General features: G+C 46.0%; 1 protein-coding gene across 2 annotated transcripts in view; it reads left to right on the top strand.

The window, feature by feature from the left end:
* The window catches only part of pawr (PRKC, apoptosis, WT1, regulator), a 50,026-nt gene extending 29,279 nt beyond the window's left edge, over positions 1 to 20,747 (top strand). For both annotated transcript variants that reach the window (XM_056425309.1, XM_056425308.1), the window contains exons 3-7: positions 6,822 to 6,944; positions 13,076 to 13,110; positions 14,870 to 14,990; positions 17,010 to 17,114; positions 19,470 to 20,747. In XM_056425309.1, the coding sequence (XP_056281284.1) occupies positions 6,822 to 6,944; positions 13,076 to 13,110; positions 14,870 to 14,990; positions 17,010 to 17,114; positions 19,470 to 19,556 (471 nt within the window). In that variant the 3' untranslated portion in view covers positions 19,557 to 20,747. The remainder of the gene's footprint in view (positions 1 to 6,821; positions 6,945 to 13,075; positions 13,111 to 14,869; positions 14,991 to 17,009; positions 17,115 to 19,469) is intronic.
* The last annotated feature ends 3,813 nt before the right edge of the window (positions 20,748 to 24,560 follow it).

Genomic DNA, 24,560 nt, shown 5'->3' with positions numbered 1-24,560 from the left:
TTCAGCTCGGTGGAGCTCACACAGCGCCGGTGATGTCGGTAAACGCTCGGTAAACCACACTCTCCTTGAAAGCCCGTCCGTTTGTGCATGCGGAGGGGCCACAGTCACGAGGCCATTATGGTCTGCGGAGGGTCAGAGGCACAGCGTGGGGCTGCGAGTAAGCCGCTTTAAAAAGCAGTGCAGAGATTTATTCGCGGTCTTCTATTGGCCCCTTGAAGAGCCCCTTTGGCCACGGGGCCCGCTGTTCTGCTCCAAGGCGTTGGAAGGATGATTGGCGGTTAGTTGCCCTGGTATTTTGAAACGAGAACACGTCGTAGAATCGCTGCCGATTTTTTAAACTGCCGTTTGCTGCTTCGCCACTTCTTTTCTACATGCCGGCGAACACCGATAGACGGCTCCGTGGTATCGGCCTGCCGAAGCACCGGGCCGCTCCAGTTGCCCTCTTCTCGCCAAGCCAGACGTCTCGGAGCGGAGGGCCGAGTGGGGGCTACGTGGTTTTTCTGTGGAGGTCTACGGTGTTGGAGTGTAAGTCTCCTTCGAACACGTGAGCCCCAGCAGCCAGACTCGAGCCCGGTGGAAAACCGTCGCTTTGTTCCAAACCGACTTTGGAGGTTTTAGACCAGAGAACAAGTTCGGCAAACTTAAAGTGTACAAATGGCCGTTTCCCCACAAACGTATTAGACAGTTAAAGATCTGAGTCCAGCCCTGCTGAGTCTGACCGGCAGGGCCTCAGCTCCGTCCGACGCATCCAGAGGAATGCTGATGCTGCTATCTCTGGGTCAACAATCACAGCCTGACCCCCTGTTTGTTTGCTTTAAAAGCTGAGTTTTTTATTTATTTCACTGCAATAGCCACTGAAAAGCCAACCGGTGTTGAGGCCTGGCTGAGTGCTGATTCAAATTTTAAAGTCTGACTTTGAGTGAATATGGGGGAATATAGGGTCAAGCTAACTAATATTACAAACGCTCAAGATGAGAGAAAGCTGAGGCTTTGTGGCCAGTACAAACTTTGATTCTGGAGTGTTTTGTTCGCCGGTTGACTCGACTCTGTCCCCAAACAACCCCGACTTTGCATCAGATTTTGGAACGCGGGCATGAAAGCAGACTATGGGGATGCATCTTGAGTGGAGTGGTTGTAAACCAGGAAAATGCGCAGATTTACTTTTTGCTGACCAATTGTGTTTTTAAATCTGCTTTTAATGACTTTTTGTATTTTCCTTCCCGTCATAACTTTTCTTCCTCGGATCGTGGAACATAATTACGCCGCCATTTTGACCTCAACTTGACATTGTGATCCATTCTGGTTGAACACATGCTGAGAACAATTAGCTTGGATTGTTACCTTCGCATTGAAAATGCGGAAGGTTATGTTTTGATCGCCGTGTATTTATTTATTTATTTATTTGTATGCGTGTTACTCGCATAACTAAAAAAGTATTAAACCGAATCGCATGAAATTTGGTGGGATGATTGGTTATTATCCGGGGACCATTTGATTAGATTTTGGGATCGATCGGGTCAAAGGTCAAGGTCATGAAAAGGTCAAAATCTTCTTTTTACCATAGTCAATTTCTATCCAATTGGCATGCAACTAATGCCAAAATGTTCATAATTCAATGCCCAATCTTGTAATATGCGAAGGTATGCGCTCTACCGAGTGCCTGTTCTAGTTTTATATATAACGGTGGTGATGGGGGCATCGAGTACCTTCCACTTAGCTTTGCTCGGACAACCCAGTCACATCGCGATATCTTGAAGAATACGTAATTATTTGGGATAAAGGTCCCAGCGGGTGACGGAACATATTAGTCTTCCCTCACAGGATTAAAGGTAATATGTTTCCCACTCATCAGCGAAGGTTCAGTCGCACCTTTTCTGAGGCTGTCGGGTGTTGATGTCTCGCTCCGGCTCAGAGTTGGCGTCCCCCTCCTGGACCTATCGCGTGACCCCGGCCGTCTGCGGTGTCGCACTAATCAGCCAGCAGCTCCGGGGTGGATGTCCTCACTTTGATCTCCGCCATACCCGAGCACAGCGCCGCTCTGATGCCGGAGCTGACGGGCAGCCCTGAGTGACGGACAGTGGGCGTCGGTGTGCCCGCCTCCCCTCTTCTCCAATACATCATCTTAATGAAGCCACTGTGCTGTGGCGAGTGGCAGGTGATTAACACACACACACACAAGTCATTATATGCGAGTGCACCTCCACCGGTGCCCTTTGCTTGTTCAGAGATACATCTGTGGGCTAAGTGGACCGGGGACTGGCAGGCTGACCGGGCCGCATGGATGTTCATACTGGATCTCAAAGAGGGTTTGGGTTCGAGCCGGAAAAAAGAAAAAAAATTCTTTGCATTTTGACAGGACGGGTGGGTGGAGGCGTATTCAACTGGTCGCAATCTGCAACTTCACCACAAGATGCCACTTAATCCCTCACACTGTCCCTTTTAATGCTTCATTTAGAGTTCCATCTTTATTACCTTCGCATTGAAAATGCGGAAGGTAATGTTTTGATCGGCGTGTATTTATTTATTTATTTATTTGTATGCGTGTTACTCGCATAACTCAAAAAGTATTAAACCGATTCGCATGACATTTGGTGGGATGATTGGTTATTATCCGGGGACCATTTGATTAGATTTTGGGATCGATTGGGTCAAAGGTCAAGGTCATGATCTTCTTTTTACCATAGCGCGGTCAATTGTTATCCAATTGGCATGCAACTAATGCCAAAATGTTCATAATTCGATGCCCAATCTTGTGATATGCGAAGCTATGCGCTCTACCGAGTGCCCGTTCTAGTTTCAAATGGATTTGTTCGCCTAAATTCCACCGCAGTTTACATTTGGGTGATGATTTCTTACTGTTTCACATCACTTTGATATTTTCCTTTCATGAAACATTGTGACAGAGGAGAAGAGCTTAAAGCCCGCTGCCTTTTGTTGTGCAGACAAAAGAATCAAACTGCCTTCAGCTCTGGAATAGGTGGCTGAATATGTTCCTCTCCAAAGAAACGGTTTCTAGCTCCAACAGACGTTCCAGTAAACCGAGGAGCTCCGCTGCAGAGGAAGCATCTTAAATTCTTCCCGTGTGGAGTCGTGGACATGGTTCTCCAGGCCGGACCACAATATGTGTTTTACTTGTTTCACTAAAGTAAACACACTCTCGCGAGGCGATGACTCTTCAGTCCTGCTGTAAACAGGAAGCAGAGAGGATTCTGGGGAATCTGGCTGCACGTCTTTCTAATCTCTTAGATTTTTGCCGCGTGCATCGACTTGGGGCTGCATTTTACAGCTTTAACCGGAATTCTAACTCCTTCGGGGTCGGTTCATCAGAGATGAATGTATATTTACTTTATTTCCAGGATAAATAATCATGCAATTTAGCAGTATTTGAGATTTTTGTATATTCATCAATTTAAAAGTAACCGAAAGTGTAATTGAGATTGACAGCAGCCGATTTTACTATGACCCTTTATGGAGGGAAGAAAACTGGTGCAAAATGTTCCCATAACTCAGAAAATGCAGGACACAAAAGGTATGCACTCTGTTAGGCTCCAAATAAAGTGTATTTCTCTTTCACTTTCTTCAAGGCAACACTCTCTGCTGCACACTTCTTTCACAATTGGTCATATCAACTGAAGAGGAGCGTTAGAAGTGGACGCCGTGCTCTGTAGCCGTGTCACTGTTTGTGCTCAGAATGACCCCATCTTGGGTAACTCTTCGTTTTGCACGCGTTGCGGCGAACATATGTGAACACATTCCTCAAAACATTCAAAGTCAAAGCCCCGCTCATTCATCCCTCCACACCTTTCGTCGCTTGTTTCCACGGTCCAAGGTAAGAAATTGGCCCGAAAATTACACTGACTCCTTTTTTTTCTTCTTTTTTGTTTTTATGAATTCAGATGCAAAAACATCCCTTATATGGTTGCACACAGATCCCGCTTTCCCCTTCTTCTTCTTTTTTTTTTTTTAAATAGAAGAAATGCACATCAATTTGGAATACTAGACTCTGGAGGGCAGAACGGGCTGCATCTCTATCCAAAGTAAACTTTCAGATTCCCGATTCCACATTTCAAGCAAGTTTGTGCATCGCGTTGTGGTGAGTCACTGCACAGTTCCCCTTTGTGTTGACACAGACAAACTGCTGTTTACTTTTTAGCTTTTAATCTCCAGAACCTCTGCCCTCTATTTCCCACATGGAGTCGGGTCCTCAACTTGAAGCTGTCGAGTTGGCGACCAGAAGCTGCTGCAAGAAGAAGTTTCACGTTTCAGCACAACATCTCTCTGACATCAGATCGGCTTGATTACCTTTGCATTGAAAATGCGGAAGGTTATGTTTTTATCGCCGTGTATTTATTTATTTATTTGTATGCGTGTTCCTCGCATAACAAAAAAAGTTTTAAACCCAATCGCATGACATTTGGTGGGATGATTGGTTATTATCCGGGGACCATTTGATTCGATTTTGGGATCGATCTGGTCAAAGGTCAAGGTCATGGAAAGGTCAAAATCTTCTTTTTACCATAGCACGGTCAATTTCTATCCAATTGGCATGCAACTAATGCCAAAATGTTCATAATTCAATGCCCAATCTTGTGATATGCGAAGGTGCCCGTTCTAGTTTATTCCAGTGTTTGTTTGCGTTGTTGCATCCACCCCTGTGCGCACATGCATGCTAGAGATGGAGAGAGGGATGGTTGGCAGTGAGTTGCATCAGGAGGAGGAGGAGGAGGCTATGGTTTCACCCACAGTTGGAGTCAAAAAGAAAGGCGCTGCCCCCCCCCCCCCCCCTCTCCAAGGACAACTGATAAACCGTTTGACAGGAAAGGCCTCGCAAATGACTGCATTCCTCGTTGACCTTGTACGGCTATTTTGACTGCTAAAAGGCCTTTTGAGCGGCCGCCTTTGGTTCTCCGCCGCTTCGCTCCAAACGGGAAGGACTGGTTTGCACGGCGACCCCTCTGGGAGTTTGGCCGCGGCCTCGTCGCGTTCCAACCGTCCACCCATCCGAGCGTGGAGCTCCGTTTCCGTCACCGCTCCCCGACGGATGAACTCCGCCGCACAGACGACCGCCGAGCAACGCAAATAGGAAGCCGAGGCTGTGCACATATCTCACGATAAAGCTCGGATTACAAGGAGAGTTGGGAGGTTCTGCCCCCCCCCGACTCGTCTGTTAAAGGGATGTTTGTCTCTTGTTGGGTTTTCAAGTGACATTCCAACGAGTTACCTCTGACTGAACTTCATGGAGGCAGAAGTTTCTCAAAAACCAGAGTTGGGGATTAGAGGAACCTGGCTATGTGTTGCAGAAAGCTGATTTCTCTGCCAGGTTGTACGAGCACGTTTCTAACACGCGTCTGTCTTCTTTCAAGAGCCCGACGAATAAGAAGGTATAGCTGAGGCAGCATTAGTCGTGGGATTAAAGGGGCCTTCAACACACAGCTGTTCATCTCTGTATCCAAAATGCTAAAATCCAATACTGAAGGGCAAATTCACAAAAGGATTTTACAGCGTTTGCGACCCCAAAACCTGCACACAGGGGAAGAAGCACATAGCGTCTCAGTCCATCTGCGCTGTTTGCTTCTATTTAAATGACAAATGTACAACCTGTTTCAAACTTTCTATGCAAATAAGCAGGATTGTAATATCTTCATTAGCTTTTGTTAATCCGAAGTGGAACGCAATTCATGTTGCTATCAGCTCATTTATTTTAACAGTTTGCATGACATTCAGCATACGAGACATTCAGTTTATTTGTATAGTCCAATTTCACAAATTACAAATTTGTCTCGGAGTGCTTTACAATCTGTACACATAGACATCCCTGCCCCAAAACCTCACATCGGATCAGGAAAAACTCCCAAATAACACTTCAGGGGGAAAAAAGGGAAGAAACCTTCAGGAGAGCAACAGAGGAGGATCCCTCTCCTAGGATGGACAGATGCAATAGATGTAATGTGTACAGAAGGACAGATTTAGAGTTAAAATACATTCAATGAATATGACAGAGTGTATGAATAGTTCATAGTAGGCATATTCCACGATGGAGACCTCCACGATCCATCAGGCAGATGGAGGTAGAGAGGAGTGGGCGGAGTCTCAACAGTGGGCGGAGTCTCAACAGGACAGTGGCGTAGTCAGGAGCAGGAATTCCACGACCCAGACCTCGATGATCCATCAGGCAGATAGGATCTATGCCGTCTCATAGGGTCCGATGACCCCATGAGACGTGAAGTCAAAAGGACTCCGGGGAGAAAGCAGAGTTAGTAATGTGTGATTGAGAGATGAAAAACACTCTTAACCCTTGTGTTGCCTTAGGGTCATTTTGACCCGAATCAATGTTTCACCCTCCTGTTACCTTTATATTTACTAACATATTTTACCCTTTGGGTTCAATTTGACGCCAGCAATTAAAACCTCCAGAAAATTATTAGAATTAATATTGTTTTCCAAGTTTAAGTGTGAGGCACTTTATGTTTGTTTGTTGACTACCGAAAGAACACCGACATTAAACATTGAATGGGGTCAAATTAATCCTAAAGCGGGGGGAGGGTGTAATATTGATTCGGGTCAAAATGACCCTAAGGCAACACAAGGGTTAAATAAATGATTCACTAGTTCGTAAGGAAATTAGATGAACGGGATTTTTCTGCACAGCAAATCTTTGCTTTGTCTCATTTCGCAAACGATTGCAGACAATTGTCCCCTCACAACACTTTCCCCCCCGTAACCCGCTCCCTTGTTCACGTAATGGCGTCCTCTGTGGCTGCACTCGCTTCCCCCCCGATGCCGATCTGATCGGATCTATCACTGTCTTCCTCTTCTCGCAGAGCCTGGATGAGCTGGACGACGACAACGCCGGGCAGAAGGACAGGAAGGAGGAGGAGCTGGTGCAGGCCAACACTTTCCAGAACGAGGCCATGACAGCTGACCCTGCCATCGGCCACTTAATGGTAAGAAGCAACGCGACGGGAGGAGGAAGGAAGACTTGCTACATATTGGTTGTGTCTCTCGATAATTCAGCCGCCACTTTAATTCACTGAAGGTTAAATAAACACAAGTGTTCTGAGTCATCCAGCCAGGATCCAAAAAAAGACTGCATGTCTCGACCGGTGTTTTCTCCCATCCAGCCGTGTGATGCTCTGCTTTTCGAGCAGAATATTTGTTCAGATCGATACATCGCTGCTGCCAAACAGAGGCACTGTTGCTCAGGGAGACACCCGGAGAGCTCAGGAGCCGAGTAAAAAAAAAATCTGCGGTGACGCAAAACCCAAAAGGTGTTTTGGTATTTCATCATCACTGTGTGAAATCAGTGAGGGTAAGAATCGCTCTGGAATCCTGTGAAAGCTACTTGGAGAGACTCTTTCTCACAGGTCTGGGGCCCTTTTTTATAATTTTTTGGCCGGTGTCAACCAGAAATTTTCTTTTACGTCAAGCTGGTTGACTAATGAAGTAGTTAATGTTCATGTGACTTTCTAGAGATGTGTTTCGCTTGTATCTAGATGAGCGTTATTGATTCTGTGCAGCGCGAGGGTCAAAGACACGTTCATCAAACTGGGGGTTTGGATCTGCTTTGTGTACAAGGTGTCTGCTTCCTCACCGTGTGAGTCAGGAACTGTTGTCATCTTTCTTTTAATCTTAGCGAGCAACATTGTGCTTATTAGATCAAAAGTTAATCCGTGCAGACAGTCTGCTCTTCCTCCAGATAACCGACACAAATCAGTTGGAAAACAGGAAACCAAATCAGAAATGACACGCTCGTAATTTGAGTCTTTTTATCATGTCTCGAGTAGTAGTTCACATCGAGTGGTGCAGGAGGGCACGACGCACACGCAGGATATGAAAAGCATCCACCTGTGTAACGACGGATAGAGCCCTGTTTGTATTTCTGTAAAACGTCATCTGATTTACATGAACTTTTTTTATTTTTTTAAAGTAAATACTAAATAAATATAAACCTCGCGAGGCTGCGCCCCTCTTGTGGATGTGGCTCAGCGCTGCGGTCCAGATGGATCGGCTGCAATGCGTCAGCGGGCTTATTTGGCTTTTTGGGCTGGACCCGTCTGAGGCTGTTTACACGCCGCGAGGACTTGTGAATGTATATGTACACAAACAACACACACTCACGAGAAGATTGTGACGGCACCTGCTGAGAAGAAGCCCCCGTAGTCACACAAAGGAATATTTTCCCTATTTACATGAGCTAGACTACACACAAACAAACGACAAGCATTTCAAGAGAATCCGTGCGCTGCAGCTTCTACCTGTTGGTCTCTAGAGTCCCGTCATTTAAAGGCGCGGTGTCCCTTAATGCCGGCTGAATCTATTGCCGCTGAAGTTCACATTAGATGTCTCTCTGGTACTCGTATGGAACTGACATTCGTATTCCGCTGCGCCAGCCTGCTCACGAAGAGGGGAATAAAGAGCCGGAGGGCTCCAGTGTGGTCAGTGGATTTACTGCCGAGCTGTCGGTAAGACATCTGTAAAGATGGAGCATCCCAAAGAAATGTGCCGCCCCCCTCGGGCCTCAAGCGGGAGACGAGCAATCGGCGTGTCAGGCCCGTCATGATGTACAGCGCCCAGCCGGGCTGAGCGGGTATCAAGATATCTGGACAGAACGCTTCTCCTTTAGGAATCTTTGTTAACAGCCTCCCCGCAGGTCTCCGAGGATGTTAACAGGAGGAAGACTGAATGGAAACTCCTGGAAGTTTGGCCGTTTTAATTATTCTCCTTTTCCCTGTTTTTTCTTTCTTTCTCGGGACCTGTGCTCCATTTAGATCTGCTTCGAGAGTGCGAGAGAGAGCGAGAGAGAGAGAGAGCTCTGTCTCCAATATGTGCCGGTCAGAGAGGCCCTCTGCAGGCATGTGGTCCTTGTTATCGGGCCTTACACCCCCCCCCCTCTGGTATGTCCTAAGTCCTACAAGAAAACCCGTTCCAGTGATCTAGCCGTCAGAACCATCTGGAACATTCCTCGGGATCATCTGCATTAAATGTGGCGCCAGGTCCACAACAGTTCTGTTGTTCTGCCTCTGCCTCTCAAATGGGAAACACTTACGGCATCCATCGCTTTCTGAGGAGCCTGATTTGCACCGTTCCGACCGGAGCGCCATGCGGTAGATGAGCGCCATGCCCTAGATGAGCGCCATGCGGTAGATGAGCGCCATGCGGTAGATGAGCGCCATGCGGTAGATGAGCGCCATGCGTTAGATGAGCGCCATGCGCTAGATGAGCGCCATGCGGTAGATGAGCGCCATGCGCTAGATGAGCGCCATGCGTTAGATGAGCGCCATGCGGTAGATGAGCGCCATGCGGTAGATGAGCGCCATGCGGTAGATGAGCGCCATGCGCTAGATGAGCGCCATGCGTTAGATGAGCGCCATGCGCTAGATGAGCGCCATGCGGTAGATGAGCGCCATGCCCTAGATGAGCGTCATGCGTTAGATGAGCGCCATGCCCTAGATGAGCGTCATGCGTTAGATGAGCGCCATGCGGTAGATGAGCGTCATGCGGTAGATGAGCGCCATGCGGTAGATGAGCGCCATGCCCTAGATGAGCGCCATGCGGTAGATGAGTCATGCGCTAGATGAGCGCCATGCCCTAGATGAGCGTCATGCGTTAGATGAGCGCCATGCCCTAGATGAGCGCCATGCGGTAGATGAGTCATGCGTTAGATGAGCGCCATGCCCTAGATGAGCGCCATGCGGTAGATGAGCGCCATGCGGTAGATGAGTCATGCGCTAGATGAGCGCCATGCCTTAGATGAGCGCCATGCCTTAGATGAGCGCCATGCGGTAGATGAGCGCCATGCCTTAGATGAGCGCCATGCGCTAGATGAGCGCCATGCGGTAGATGAGCGCCATGCGGTAGATGAGCGCCATGCGGTAGATGAGCGCATGGCGCTTCCAGACTGGAGCCTCTGTAATCGCTGCGAAGCGAATTTCATCTGGTTGCCTGAAACAATATTTGGATCACACTCACTTGTTGATTCAAGATTTGAAGGATTGCTGTTGTCCAAGCCAACTGAACGGCACCAATGTTTATCCGTGACGGGACTTTGAGCTGCAAAAATAGTTTAGGTAGCTGGCGAGGAACTGATAAACATTTTCACAGCGCAACCAGCTCTAATCAAACTTTATTCAGATGCCATTTGAAACCTAAAAAGGAGGGGCTGTTGCATGTTAGGCAGCCTGTTTTTTAAATTAATTATATTACAGGCATTGTGTGGGGCGAGCGTCGCCCTGACTGTCTGCAGCTGTTTCCAGTGTTTTCATCTTCAGACCTGGATGGATGGATGGATGTTGCTATTTTTACATTTATTTCTCCAGCCGACATCAAAGACCGAGACAGACAGTTTTGGTTAGCATGTAAATAAATTAAAAAAGTGTGTGTGAGAACTGCAAAGCATCGCTGCTCCAACAATACAGCGACACGTCACCGTATTTACTCGCCAGAGATCTCTCCCAGGGTCGTTTCCCTTGTCTGCTTATCATGAATTATCATTACGTCAATCATGTGAGCTTCTTCAAAGAGCATCTCTTTCTCCTACTGGAGGCCTCCTGTAGAATCGTGACCTCCATCAGCTTTGTACAGTGTGCTGCACGGGCGGGCAAAGCAAATATCATCTTTAATGGCATTCCTTGACTGATTTCTGCATTTAACGAGCAGTCGACTTAAATCATACTTCACGTCAGGATACCCCCCCCCCCCCCTACACAAAGAAATGCACATTAGGTTGCACCCTGCTGGATGATGATCATCAAGCACTCGTTTTATTGTTGATATTCGTCTCTATTCTCAGGAGCTCTGCAGTCGGGCTCACGGCAGCTGTCGGCGCAGCTCAAGCGCGATGAATAAAGTTGCTTGCGTGGTGCGCAGTGACGAAGTCGCGCATGAATTGCGCCGGCCGCGTCTCGCAGTTTGGCGTCCCCGACGCGAGGCACCGTGAAAAGAGCGGCGAATGAAGTCTGGGAGGTCTTCTGTCAACGCCGTGTGATTTCCTGCTCGGGTTGTCGGAGACGAGGGCGTTGAACCTTTCGTCGTTCCTTGCTGACGGAAGGCACGATGGCCTGCAAGCTGCCGCATACAAGCGTAAACCTTGGTATTAGTGAGGAGTTATACATACACTACCGTTCAAAAGTTTGGGGTCACCCAGACAATTTCGTGTATTCCATGAAAACTCACACTTTTATTTATCAAATGAATTGAACATTTCATAGAACATATAGTCAAGACATTGACAAGGTTAGAAATAATGATTAATATTTGAAGTATTAATTTTGTTCTACAAACTTCAAGCTCAAAGGAAGGCCAGTTGTATAGCTTATATCACCAGCATAACTGTTTTCAGCTGTGCTAACATAATTGCACAAGGGTTTTCTAATCAGATATTAGTCTTCTAAGGCGATTAGCAAACACAATGTACCATTAGAACACTGGAGTGATAGTTGATGGAAATGGGCCTCTATACACCTATGGAGATATTTCATTAGAAACCAGACGTTTCCACCTAGAATAGTCATTTACCACATTAACAATGTATAGTGTGTATTTTTGATTAATGTTATCTTTATTGAAAAAACTGCTTTTCTTTGAAAAATAAAGACATTTCCAAGTGACCCCAAACTTTTGCTGAGATGCAGCGGGTGAAAAACCCTTCTGCTTTCGCTCTCAATTATAATCTCAAGAACTCCTCAGAAGACAAACGGACTCCCGATATTGATGCCAGATCTTATCAAACGGATGTATTAACGTTTTCTTTGGAGATGTGAAGCCAAACGCCTGTTTCCTACATAGTCAGGAAGTGGACTGTGTTCCTGGACAGCACACTGGGTTTCCAGGTCAATTGTATATTCAAATAACTCCTGTTGGTTTATTCAAGTTACACTTGACTGTCGAGGCCACAGCGTAAACACACATTTACATATAGACAGCATTTTCTGTTACTACGCCGGGATCTGTATGGACTGGAGGCCGTTGGAGGCTTACAGTGTCAATATCCATCACACATCGACCGAAATATAGTCTTTCTTCCTCCTTTTCTGTCTCGTCTTTAGATGACTGATTTGGTACCCCATTATCTCATCAATTACTCTGGGAGGAGGAGGAGGAGGAGGAGGAGGAGGATGTCTGAAACGCAGACTGGATCAACGCAAATATCAATCGATGTGAAATCAGGAACTTCTCAATCACACAAAACAAGCAATTTGGAAATTGTCGGGAAATTTAAACGGACGTTTAATAAACTAAAACCCAGCGTGCACAGTCTGGTTCTTCTTTTCCAACTCGGCACACGTGACGAGTTACACCATCTGTCTGCCTTCGACTGAATTCCCGAAAAATCTGACCGGCTACACAACTGGCGTGTGGAGTCCGGGCGTGGCAGCTGGCTGATTTCACCAAATCCTCGAAAAATGTAAATCTCTAAAACAAATTGTGTCAAAGCGCTCCCAAGTCCCAAATCCAGGCGCTTCTCGAACCGGGTGTTGTGTGCAGATGATGTATTATTTAGTAAAGCCACGTCGGGCCTGACGGATTGCAGCAGAGCCACGGCTCCTCGATCAAACCCCGGGACCCTTCACTGCACAGGACCTCAGGAAGGAGGTGATGCGCATTCATCTAACGCGCCTGGGTTTTTTTTCTTTTGAGGGGAAACGCTTTATTAACCGAAGGCTGTTTTATTGGAGCGTCGCTGCAGTACAGATCTAAACAAGCTTTAGATGATACAATAATGGGAAAAAGAGAAGATGAACGCGCACCTCCGTGTTGCAAAACGAGATTGCCTTCTTCGTCTTGGGGCGACAGAGCTCCTGCTGAACTATTAAATGGAACAAAGCTCATCTATAGATCAGCTCATACACATCCTAAAGGCTTTTTATATGAATGTTGCTCCTGATGAATTGATCTGGTCCTGTAGATGGTTTTGTGGCGAGCCAACGCCACCCAGGGCAGATGAACACAACAAACGACACCTGCAAACTAATTCCGATATCCACCGCTTTTCTGAAATTGAACAGCACTTTTCCATTATAAATACGGCGTTTACGGTTTGTGGACTGAAGGTGATTGTTTCCTTTTTTTGTTTCAGGAGACCCCCAGATCTGGGAGCGGCCGCCAGAAGAGGTGAGAATGGTTTTCACATCCCGACCCCGAGAGGAGTTTATCTGCTTCAAGGGAAGGGGACGGCGGCCGGGATGAGAAACGGCACTTTGAGTCATTAACTAGGAGAGCAGAGACGATCCTTTAAAAAAAAAAAAAACTTTTATCTCCCTCGCTGCTGCTCTTTTCCTGCTTTTATGGCTGAAGAAAGATGACTGTCGATGACACCGCTGTGCTGAAAGTAAATAATTAGCTTTGAAACGTTTCTAAACTGCGTGGGTCCCTGCGGTCGAGATTGCTCTGCGAGATTGCGTTTGATGAGGGCTTTCAAACTTCTTCCCAAAGAAACCTCCAAAAAAGAGAGATTGATGTTTGTAGCTCCCGGGCAGAAGGTTTTTCTTTTCATTTCGTTCAATTTACGGTCGATATTTTTTCTTCTTTTTCGTTTTGGCGCAGAGCAAGAACATGTTGGTAAAAATAACTGTTCTTTCATCTGCTTCCATTATATTACAATATTTCTGAAATAATAGTCCAATTTTTGTAGCACTTGAAGAAAAATGTACTTATTGACCAGATTCATCACCACCAAGTGCAGCCGGTAACACGCAGTCAACACTGCTCTGGGGACGTGTGTGTGTGTGTGTGTGTGTGTGTGTGTGTGTGTGTGTCTTCGGCCTCACGCTGTGGGGATGTATTTGTTGTCTCGTTTTGTAATGAAGAGACAACAATGAGAGAGACAAACAAAATGCACTTCATCTTGGCGTACACGGGTAACGACCGATTAAAGGGAATGGTTGGCGTTCTGGAATAATTCACTTTTAGATGAATAATAAAACTGCAGCATTGCTAATAATCCACAATGCTGTGTTCTGTGGCAGCACTGGACAAAGACACGATTTGGAAATATTTCCAAAGCACATACATTTTTTCTTTCTATATAGGATATTCAGAGCATTCACATGTAGAGTAACGTACTGGGAACATTATATTTGGTACAAACGAGTGGTATTTGTCCGTTTGTCTTGCCAGCAGCTCTCATGTCTGTTTCAGCTGTAGAAATGTGCACACGGCCCCTTCAGTCGCACGCACAATAATTTGATTCCCAGGGAGATTTAGTCGAAACCTGGTACAACCTGTTCCTGCTGGGGAGCGGGGCGTGCTGTAGTCGGGGTGCAGAGCCAGCAACTCGTTCCAAAGTTTCCTCGTCGACGATTATCGAAACGAGGGCAATAAGCGAATGAACCGCACGTGAATGTTGTTGCCCGGCTTCCCACCATCATCTGTCTCTGAGTGGTGAGAAGGTGAAGAGGCGATGAGGTTAATGTTTCCGCTCGAGCTACGTGCAAACCCACTTATTTTTTTCTCACCTTAAGAACAGTGACGCACGTGTTCCCTCTGCCATTCTTGAGCCTATTTGAAGTTATTATGTCAATTTGATCTTAATCAGAATCCGTTTTGCACCAAAGTTGTAAAAAACCGCGACGGCTTTTTCTCCATGAATGGAATGAAAGGCGGAGGGGTCGTTAATAATGCACGTCTAATTGAAAGGGCAGACGCAGACGATATGCCCACCTGTTCTTTCGATGATGGATGTTTCATTCCATTGAAGCGTAATCATGTGGGTGTGACTCGTGCCTTAAAGCGGCGCCGGTGTGAAGCCGGTATTGGACTCCTTGAATGGTGGAGATGTGCACAAAATCCTTCTTCGTCACGTGGAGAGGAACGTGAGCGTTGAGAGTTGCATCCTGTCTCGTATTCACGGTCCTGTGTGTGTTCGTTGCAGCTCTGCGGGATCTGAGGAAGAGGTGGGCGGCAACGGCAGACAACGACACAACCGTCACGCCAGAGACGAAGGCGCCGCGGCGCCGGGGACTTTGGAGAAAAGGATGGAGGAGCTGGAGAAGGTACGTCCTCAGACCCCGCCGTTCGTATTACCGTTGGTTACAGTCACGGCTAATACTCATCAGTGGGAACACAGGCCAGTTAAAGTCTTTTATTTTTTTATAACTTTTTATTTTGCATTTTCCACAAACAGATTATTCCTTGACATCGAGGAAAAAAATAAAATAAATAATATATCTACAAAAAAATAAAATCAGCACACATCTAAATCCATCCATATCCACATAAATACCCGCCAAAGATTCCCACCCATCCCCTCCCACATGTTTATACCCTCCAAGAGTAGGACCCAATGAGGAGGGAGGGAAGGGCCAAACAATCAAACTACATACCACCAAATGATAAGCATGGAGTACAAAGTAAAATAACTAAAGAAAGGTAAAAGGCATTAATTATTAATTAATTAAATAGTCTTTTAAAGGAATAGTTTGATATTTTCTCGCCAAGAATTGTATAAGGAGATCAAAACGGAGCTGATGCCAGGAAGAGATTAGATTAGTTCGTCAAGGAAACGGTAAGAAACATTCATCATGACTTTCTTACTGGACCCCTTAAAGCTCACCTTCAAACGCCGAAACGTACCGGATCAATAATACATGCTATAACCGTCTCTTGCTGATCAGCAGCAAAGTAGACAAGAAAAAAACGTGTGTCCAAATCTAAATCGAGCCCGACCGCCACGGAAACGTGCCGGCCCGTCGACGTTCTCTGAGTTCTTTGCGAGCGGCCGGCCCGCGTTCTGACGTTCCGGCTGGAAACTTCCGCTCGGCGCCGGCAGAAATCCTCCTCGGTGTCGTTGAAGCGGCGACCTTTCAGAGTGCAGATTCCCTCCTACGCCGTTACACACTCAGCCCTTCCACGCTGCCACCGTGGGAACTCAACTCGGAATTAAATGTCACTCGGGCAGCTTTTTCGGGGAAAAAAATGTTTTTAAAGTAAGTACTGCTTTGACCTCTGATGTCACCGTGAGGCGCTTCTCTCAGCTGAATGACCAGGAGCACTTACACAATCCCATCTCACACACTTATTTGTGTGCACTGTCTTTAAAGGCGGAGGCGTGGATGTCGAAAAGCCTGTTCACATGAGATTTCTGGGGAATAAATCTCTACGTCCTCTGAGCCTGCAGCACACATCACATGAAAGCCTCACAAGGACAGAGACGTATAGTATGTTGGATCTTAATAAATAAATAAACATTTATATAGAGTATCTCTTCAGCCTGCATTACTGTATTTGTGAAAAAAGCGAATGAGACGTTCAAAGACCTCCACAATCGGTGAGCACATTAATGTGGGCTTCATTAATGCTTTTCTTCTTCTACTGTCTCTGCCTGATTGGTTTCTATGGAAACCGTTTCCATGCTTTTCTGGGAAGTGGGAATTCTGCAGTGATCTTCACTTCAGCCATGAGCACAAAAAGCAGCTTCAACGTGTGAGCGTGTCAAAACATCTGTTTATAGAGACTCTCTGCGTGAGGAACAATATCCACGTGTTTATGTGTTGAACAGGAACACACTGGCTGCCAACCAAGTAACGTTGGAAAGAAACACAAAAGCCCAGCAACAAAATGGAGCCATTGATGCATTGTTCACCGACAATCTGTTATGTTGATTATGATGGATTGCTTGTTTTGAAGAATATGTTAAAAATCTGAAATGATATATTTGACTCAAACTGTCACGCCTCTTAATGTGCCTATGATGCTTTTGGAAGTAAAAGGTTTAATGGAAGCTCAACGTGCCGACAGATTAATACACAGGCCTGACTATTCTCACATTTTGGATACAGCTGTTTACAGTCGTAGCTCATGAGGCCTTCTAATGCCGGACAGTAGTAAAGTCAAGGTTACTTTTATTGTCCCCCTTATAGAAGATACAATGCAAATGTAAGACACTTCCGCATTGGCTTTACTTTTCAGAACGAGAGGTGAGAACAAAGATCATCAGGAGCAGTGTGAGCTTTGACTTCATGTGGCTAATGTGTGTGTGTGTGTGTGTGTGTGTTTGTCTGTGTGGTTTTCAGGAGCTGGCCAGAGAGCGCCAGGAGAACGACCGGTTGCTGAAATCCAACGAGGACCAAGACGACCTCATCGGGAAGCTGAGGGAGGAGATTAACTTGCTGAACAGAGTGAGTCCAGCCTACGTGACTCTCGTCTCTGATGTCTGATATTTCGAGCGTTCCTTTTTGTTTTCTTGTGTGGGCGGCGTGTGTGGGTTGTAAAATCTTCATGGCTACGGGGGATTCTAGCTATTTTTTTGCGGTCTATTAGGGTTTTACTTATGTATGAATGTATCCACAGATGACAGCAGATATTGTATTCAGATGTGTGATGTATGTGAGATTTATATTTAAAAAACTAACTAGTGGTTTAGGACATTTAAACTTTAAAGCTGGTTTTGCATTATCTAAAGTCATATACTTTTTAATTATCCACCAAAAACAAATTTGCTGCCTGGCGGATAAGAATTTTAGACATTATTGTCTGTCTCAAGCATATTTTTTGTCATTTGTCACCATCAATTTTAGGTTTTTGTTTGTCATATTGGAAAAACCCAGCGAATGAAGAGATCAATAAGTAATACCTTGTCAGTGGGCAGCTAAAAACACTCGGGGAAACACGAGACAGTGGACTGAGTTCACAAACCACTCACTGTCTCACTTCCCTAACTCAACGATCACCAGACGACAACATCGCCGTCTTCCACCACTCTGGATTAGTCAATCTGCCTCTGATAGATTACAATCAGACACATTACAGCTGCCTGCAAGCTGTCATTTGTTTTTGAAATTCTATTGGCTCCACCCCCAATACATTGTGGTGGTAGTCCAGCTAGCTGAGTGAGCTTGAACCCACACTGGTTGCAGGTCAGGGGCTTCAGGACGTGTTGCTGTGTTGACCGCTCCAGTTAAACTTTAAACGAGCTTCGATGAACTGAATTTCAATTCAATTCAGTTTATTTGTATAGCCCAATTTCACAAATTACAAATTTGTCTCGGAGTGCTTTACAATCTGTACACATAGACATCCCTGCCCCAAAACCTCACATCGGACCAGGAAAAACTCCCAAATAACCCTTCAGGGGGAAAAAAGGGAAGAAACCTTCAGGAGAGCAACAGAGGAGGATCCCTCTCCAGGATGGACAGATGCAATAGATGTAATGTGTACAGAAGGACAGATTTAGAGTTAAAATACATTCAATGAATATGACAGAGTGTATGAATAGTTCATAGTAGGCGTATTCCACGATTGAGACCTCCACGATCCATCAGGCAGATGGCGGTAGAGAGGAGTGGGCGGAGTCTCAACAGTGGGCGGAGTCTCAACAGGCCAGTGGCGTAGTCGGTCGCAGGAATTCCAAACTGAAGCGTCCCGTTTTCTCCCGTGTGGAAGTCCGATTGTTTTCGTGACTCGTCCTCCAGCTCCTGGCTCGTAATGTCACCTGACTTCCTGCTTTGCTCCCGTCGTAAACAGTTTGGTCGCTCGTTTCCATCGTCACGTCAACACATGTTGTCTTGAGGCGTCACGTGTTGCGCAAGTGCGACCTGTGCACAAGTTCTGAGCTTCGGGCTCAGAGCAGCCGCCAATCACAGCCGTCCATCAGAGCCAGACCACAGAAGATATTCATGTGAGCTGAAGTCTCTTTATATTCAAGCCGCCGGAGGGAACTCTCCCCCCCGAACCCTCGTCGATCTCCCATTCCAGACTTTCGATAATTCCTCCTCGACTCGCAGTTCTTTGCCGCGTCTCTGGGTCACAGAGCAGGTGGTAGATTTAATCTAATTGTGGTATCGTCTCTAAAGGGAAACGTAGCGGGACGGGATAAACCTCGAAGACCTTCGCGTCTCGAATGCTCCGAGGACGGCGATCTCCGCTCGGCCCCCCGCGGAGCCAATCGAATGAAAACGAGCGATCTCGCTCGACGCACACATTCAGCCACGAGCCGAACGAACGTCGCTCGGTTATTATCTTGATCCTCGCATCGCCATGATTCATACCCCACGCGCCATCTCCCCTCAGAGTGCAATATTGCGGAAGGCGTCAGGCGGATAGCGTCCGTTGTGCAGGAAGCTGGTCGTAACACGGGGCCCCTTTCTGTCAGGTGGCGGTCAGCGTGGCGATAGCCATCACACATGTCCCCGAGAGGCTCCCGCAAGGCCTGATGGGAGAGCAGCAGATAGCGGCCGAACCAGTCGGAGGAAGATTGGACCCTCGGTGACTCTCTGAGTTTATTTAGGAGAGAAAGGAAAAGCTTGATGTCGGCCAACTTGCTGTATCTGCCTGTTGATGTTCGCTTTGAAGAGAGAAGTCCCGTCTGAGAGCTCACGGCTTCTGAAGAGTCCTCTCTCTTATCAGGTCTGGCAAGTACTGCCACCCGACTGGGTACCCAGAGGCATCGCAGCAGGGTTGAGAGTACTCTCATGTGACGGTTCTAACCCCGGAGCGGTTCTCTTCTCCTTCTTGTGTCTCGCCCCCCCCCCCAGGACCTGGATGACATCGAAGATGAGAACGAGCAACTCAAGCAGGAGAACAAGACTCTGCTGAAGGTGGTGGGTCAGCTGACGAGGTAGAGCGGCGCCGCCCCCGGGTCACGTCCAGCACCGCGGCCTCGAATCCGTTTGATCGCGTCTCTTTTTTTTCTTCTTCCGAAACCGTAAACCAGCCGTTCAGAGCCGCTCGGCCTTTAATACATTCCACGAGGAGGATTTGTTCCATTTGTTGTGCAAGCTGAGCGGACTCTGCCGTCGTACATATTTAATGTAAATTTATTGTATATAGGGCCATTTAGATTTTTTTTGGGGGTGGGATTTCTGATAAGATTTTAAAAAGTGAAATGAATGTATGTGCTGCACAAACGAGCGCGCACACACACACACCAAAAGGATTTAAAGAAAGTTTAGAGGTTTATAAAACACACACCGCAGCCACCCGGGTCCGATCTATACGACGACGTCCAGACGCGTGACGTGTGTCCGAGGTCCATCAGAGAACTTGAAGCTTCTGTCGACAAACTCTTGGAACTCTGCGGCCGCACCGTCAGCCCGAGTGCCGCGCGAAACATGCGAGGCACGATTCTTCTTTTTGAAAAAAACAGTGCGAGTCTGGCGCCTTGTTGACAACTCTTAGTGCCAGATTCACTTCCCTCTAATCGTTTCCTGTTTTATTTGAATCCCAGTGGGGCTTCTACAAACCTGTATTTCAAATTTAAATGAGACTTTATATGAATTATATGCTTTGCGCATTTCAACGTTAACATCTGCTTGTCCTTAGGGTGAAACACTTGCATATATATATATATCAATATATGTTTTGTGGATGTGGATTTTTTTCTTTTCTTTTTTCATCTCCCTGTAATTCGTTTACAAGTTAACATCTTTGCGATATTTGATAGATGCTCCGCTGCTCTGTTTATGGCGTCTACGATGTGTGGAGTGAGCCGCAGTGCATTTAATGTTCTACACGAGGACCAAATGAACTTCGGGAACACAATGTTTTGATTCTCTTTGGTTTGCTCAAGGGAACCGTCTCGACGGTCGAGGCCCTCTGCTCTCTGTATTTAGATCATTTCATTCCACACGGCGGCCCAATCATCTGCAGGTGGTCGTCGGCCGATGGATAGGAAGCTGCCACGTAATCAACCCCGTCGCGGGCAGACATCACACACACACACACACACACACACGCATCTCTCTCTTTCCATGACATTATGCATGTACAGAAGATGAAGTCATTTAATAAAAGTTTGATTATCTCTCTCCTCAGTCGACTCGCTTGTGTTCATTAAGACTAATTTGATGTGATGATACCGTGCCGCTGAGTCGGTAATGCAATGTGACGGTGGCGGGGGGTTCAGTTCCTCCGCCTAGCTACACACACACACACACACACACACTCGCATTCATACACATTCATGATGATTCAACATGCCAATCACCAACCTGACTGCATACAAGTCACCATCCTTGGACAAAAACATTCTATTGAATGGCATTAAATCCTCCCTGTATCCGGGCGGATGTCAACTGGATCTCCACATAATGGCCTCCCAGCGGAGGGGAGGGGCTGCAGGCTCTCGCCATAATCCCTATTAGCGTGTTTATGAAACGTTGTGGGTTCTGTCATTTGGAAATGTAGAGCAAAGACGCTTCATATCCACGGGATGCTCCTTCGGAACATCGGAGTTCTCCTTCTGGAGTCTCGCAGCCTCGGATGAAAATGTAAATTACAGGTTTATAGGAGTTGTCCCCAAACATCGGGGTCTTTTATGTTTTGATAGTTTGCAATAAAATGCCAACACGTCGTCGACCTTTTGAGATGAGAGGCGGACTGTGTTGTGTGTGGGGGGGGGGGGGGGGGGGGGCATTAGATGGTTCAATGAGGACGCCACGGTCACATTTGTTTGTTATATTCAATTTGACTGTTTTGATGTCGTTAAAAATGAGTACATTTGTAGCTGATTGAAAGAGCGAGTTATACCTTCATGCTGGGAAATTGGACAACGTTATTATAGTTATTTTAATTAAACTTGTGCTGTATTTTTTTTATTTCTTAGACTTTGTGCTCCATTGAAATAAGACAAACTTTAATTGCACAGAAATTAAATTAAATCCGTGAATTTAAAAAATACAAAACACTTTTTGTTATTTTGTTTATTCTCCGTTTGCTGTTTCCCAACTTTTCTTTCAGGAGGAGTGGTACCCTTGGGTGAGTGATTGTTATATAAACAGTCTTTCTCTGGGTGAAGTCTTCCTTTAACTCGGTACCGGGCCCTGAATGTCAGATGTGTTTCCAGTGCCCGAGGTCCACATCTGGAACAACTTCCTGTCCACCAAAACAAACCTCCTGGCTGCAATAACACAAATCATGTGTTTGGCATCGACTCGTTTCCTGACACATTTATATACCTTTTTATTTTATTTTTAGACCAGGGTTACTCTCAACGGACACAGAAAACTCTTCAACGGTGAAAAGATTTCACTGCTAGATGTAACGCACCTGAGAAGAAAACAGCATATCAGCATTTCAACACCTGACTGACATTTATTTTCCTGCAAAATTTGCATTAAAACATGTTCATATTTGACCTTTAGCCCAGTGCAAGCGTGTAGCTGTGGTCACCCGAGCTGTCGATGGAACAGCGGCTCTTTTCTGAGCCACGTTTAAATTAATTTAACAGCCTGGTTTGTTTGTGCTGCACGTCTTCTTTCCACAAAGTGCGTCGGATCCCGAGAGCCGGCACGGAGATGAGAGGCGGGCCTTATCTTGTTGAAGAAAAGCCCGCCATATTTCATTAACGCCGTGCAGCCTATCGCCTCAATCTCCTGGGTCCCTGGTGCAGAGAAGCACTCATCCACACAGAGGATGGCAGGGGTCAGGATGCCAGAGAGAGAGAGAGAGCGGATGGGTCGGAAAGATACTTGACATATTTGTGCAATTTCCTCTGCCGACTCCTTCTGGTCCACTTTATCACAGCAGCTCATTTTCTCAACCACTAGCCTGAAAATGACGGGGTCATCATCTCAAAAACTCAGTGACATTTTAAAGCCGGTATTCAAATTGAAGTGTTCTCGCTGACGGGGAAACGACTGCCTTCAGACCCCCCCCCCCAACTTAATGTCACACTGTACTTCGCCGTCTTTTAAGTTGGTTGGAGACTTCTCGGCGGCCGCGTCGGGGGCAGGAGCCCGCAAGAGTAACAAGACTTCAGACTCTTCCCTCAACACCTGGACCACATGTGGAGCTGCCCTTTTGGTGAAGTGCCACGTACAAAAGTCAACGGGGTACTAACCCAGCTCACAGACCCAGCTCACTCCACTAATGCCATTCCAAATGCGTGACATTTACCCAGTGGCGTAGCTGAGCTCGTCAGGGGGAAATATTAAAGACGATCAAGGAGTCGCCGCACAAGATGCAGCGGGGGCCTCGGCGCTGAGAATCATCTGGATGAAGTGGTGACGTACGCCTTTAAACACATGAATGCAGAAATGATCATGCTATAATATTTATATATATATAATTTATTTATTTATTATATTATTTATATATATGTATATTTAGTTATTTTGTTTTGTGTTTTATATTTATTTTCATTGATGCTCTGATGTGCACCGCTGCTTTGATTTTTGAAATTTCCCCACAGTGGAACAAATAAAGGAATATCATATCATATCACATCATATAATGATCATACTATATTATGAGCCGGGAATTAATAGATTAAAAAGGCTTCATTCGATTAACAACCCATTTAAAAGACTTTTTTTTTACATTTAATGTTGACAAGTGGTTATTACTTTATCCGGCAGCTATTACATCGTCAGCTGTGTGTAAAGCATATCAGAACACTTCCCATCTGTCCCGTTTCATCACAGCAGCTGTCATCTAAAATCACTCTCGGCAAAATGGCTTCTGTGTACCCCTCCATCATAACCCATTATCCTAAAAAAAGAGATGTATTTGAGATTGCTCTACACATCCGTATTCTGCTCTGTCCGTTGGCCGGTTGGCTGTTTCCATCGGTCAGGTCCCGATAACTAAGAATCCTTTTTATTTTCACTCACATATGTGATATATATATGTAATTAGCCAGAAGCGCACTTTGATTTGGACTTCAATATTCATAAATACATGTAGTGCAGGGGGTCTAGACTTTTCACTGCATTGAGAGGAAACAAAACACTTCCAGCTGAATGTCACACAGAAGGAGTGTACAATAGTTTCACAGTGACATGTTTTATTTTGAGGCTCTCTTTGCTTTGTCTTGGATGACTGGTGCTGGTTGGTATGTGTTACTCACTGGCACACGGCTAATAGTCACCACAGGGCCCCCTTGGGAAAGAAAACATGTTGTTGTGGGCCCCCTTTTAGTTTTGGTTTCACACACATTAATTGAGGAATTTATTCAGGATAATGCACCTTGAATTTTTTTAGATCTTCATTTTATCATAAAATCAATGATATAATGAATGTTGGGCTTTCAGGGGCCCAAATGCTCAGCTGGATGTCATTTTCTTTACCACATATTTCCATTGACTATTTGTTCACATTAAAGAAGTTATTTGTCCAAATGTAGGCGCATTGAGGCCAGAAGTATCAACACTTCTGATTACACTTCAAAATCAGACATCAGCACATAAACACGTGCAATCGACTCGTAGATTTGGATAATCTATACAATAAACTCTCAGGCATGTGATTAAGAATTTAGTTAAATGTGCTTTAGTGGAGAGTTGTTATGTCCTAGAATGGGCAGAATAGTAAATACATATTGTTATTGGTACTCTTGGAAGTGGGTGAACTCCTTCGGTGCACAGAGGTCATTTTCCACCATCGTCTCCAATGTCTCACCTCTGAAGGACGACAACGACACATCTACATGCAGAAGCAACAACAGCAGCACAACAGACCTGTTCGACTCTCTCTCTCTCTCTCTCTCTCTCTCTCTCTCTCTCTCTCTCTCTCTCTCTCTCACACACAATACAGCAGAGGATGACAGACTTGAGTGGCTTGTCTCTCTTTTGGGAATTAAGTCATCTGTTTCCGAAGATCTCTTTTTTCCCGGTCCTTCCGGGGGT

This window comes from Pseudoliparis swirei, chromosome 10 (genome assembly GCF_029220125.1).
Source record: "Pseudoliparis swirei isolate HS2019 ecotype Mariana Trench chromosome 10, NWPU_hadal_v1, whole genome shotgun sequence".
In the NCBI taxonomy this organism is placed as follows: Eukaryota; Metazoa; Chordata; class Actinopteri; order Perciformes; family Liparidae; genus Pseudoliparis; species Pseudoliparis swirei.
This window is presented reverse-complemented; position numbering and strand designations above follow the sequence as displayed.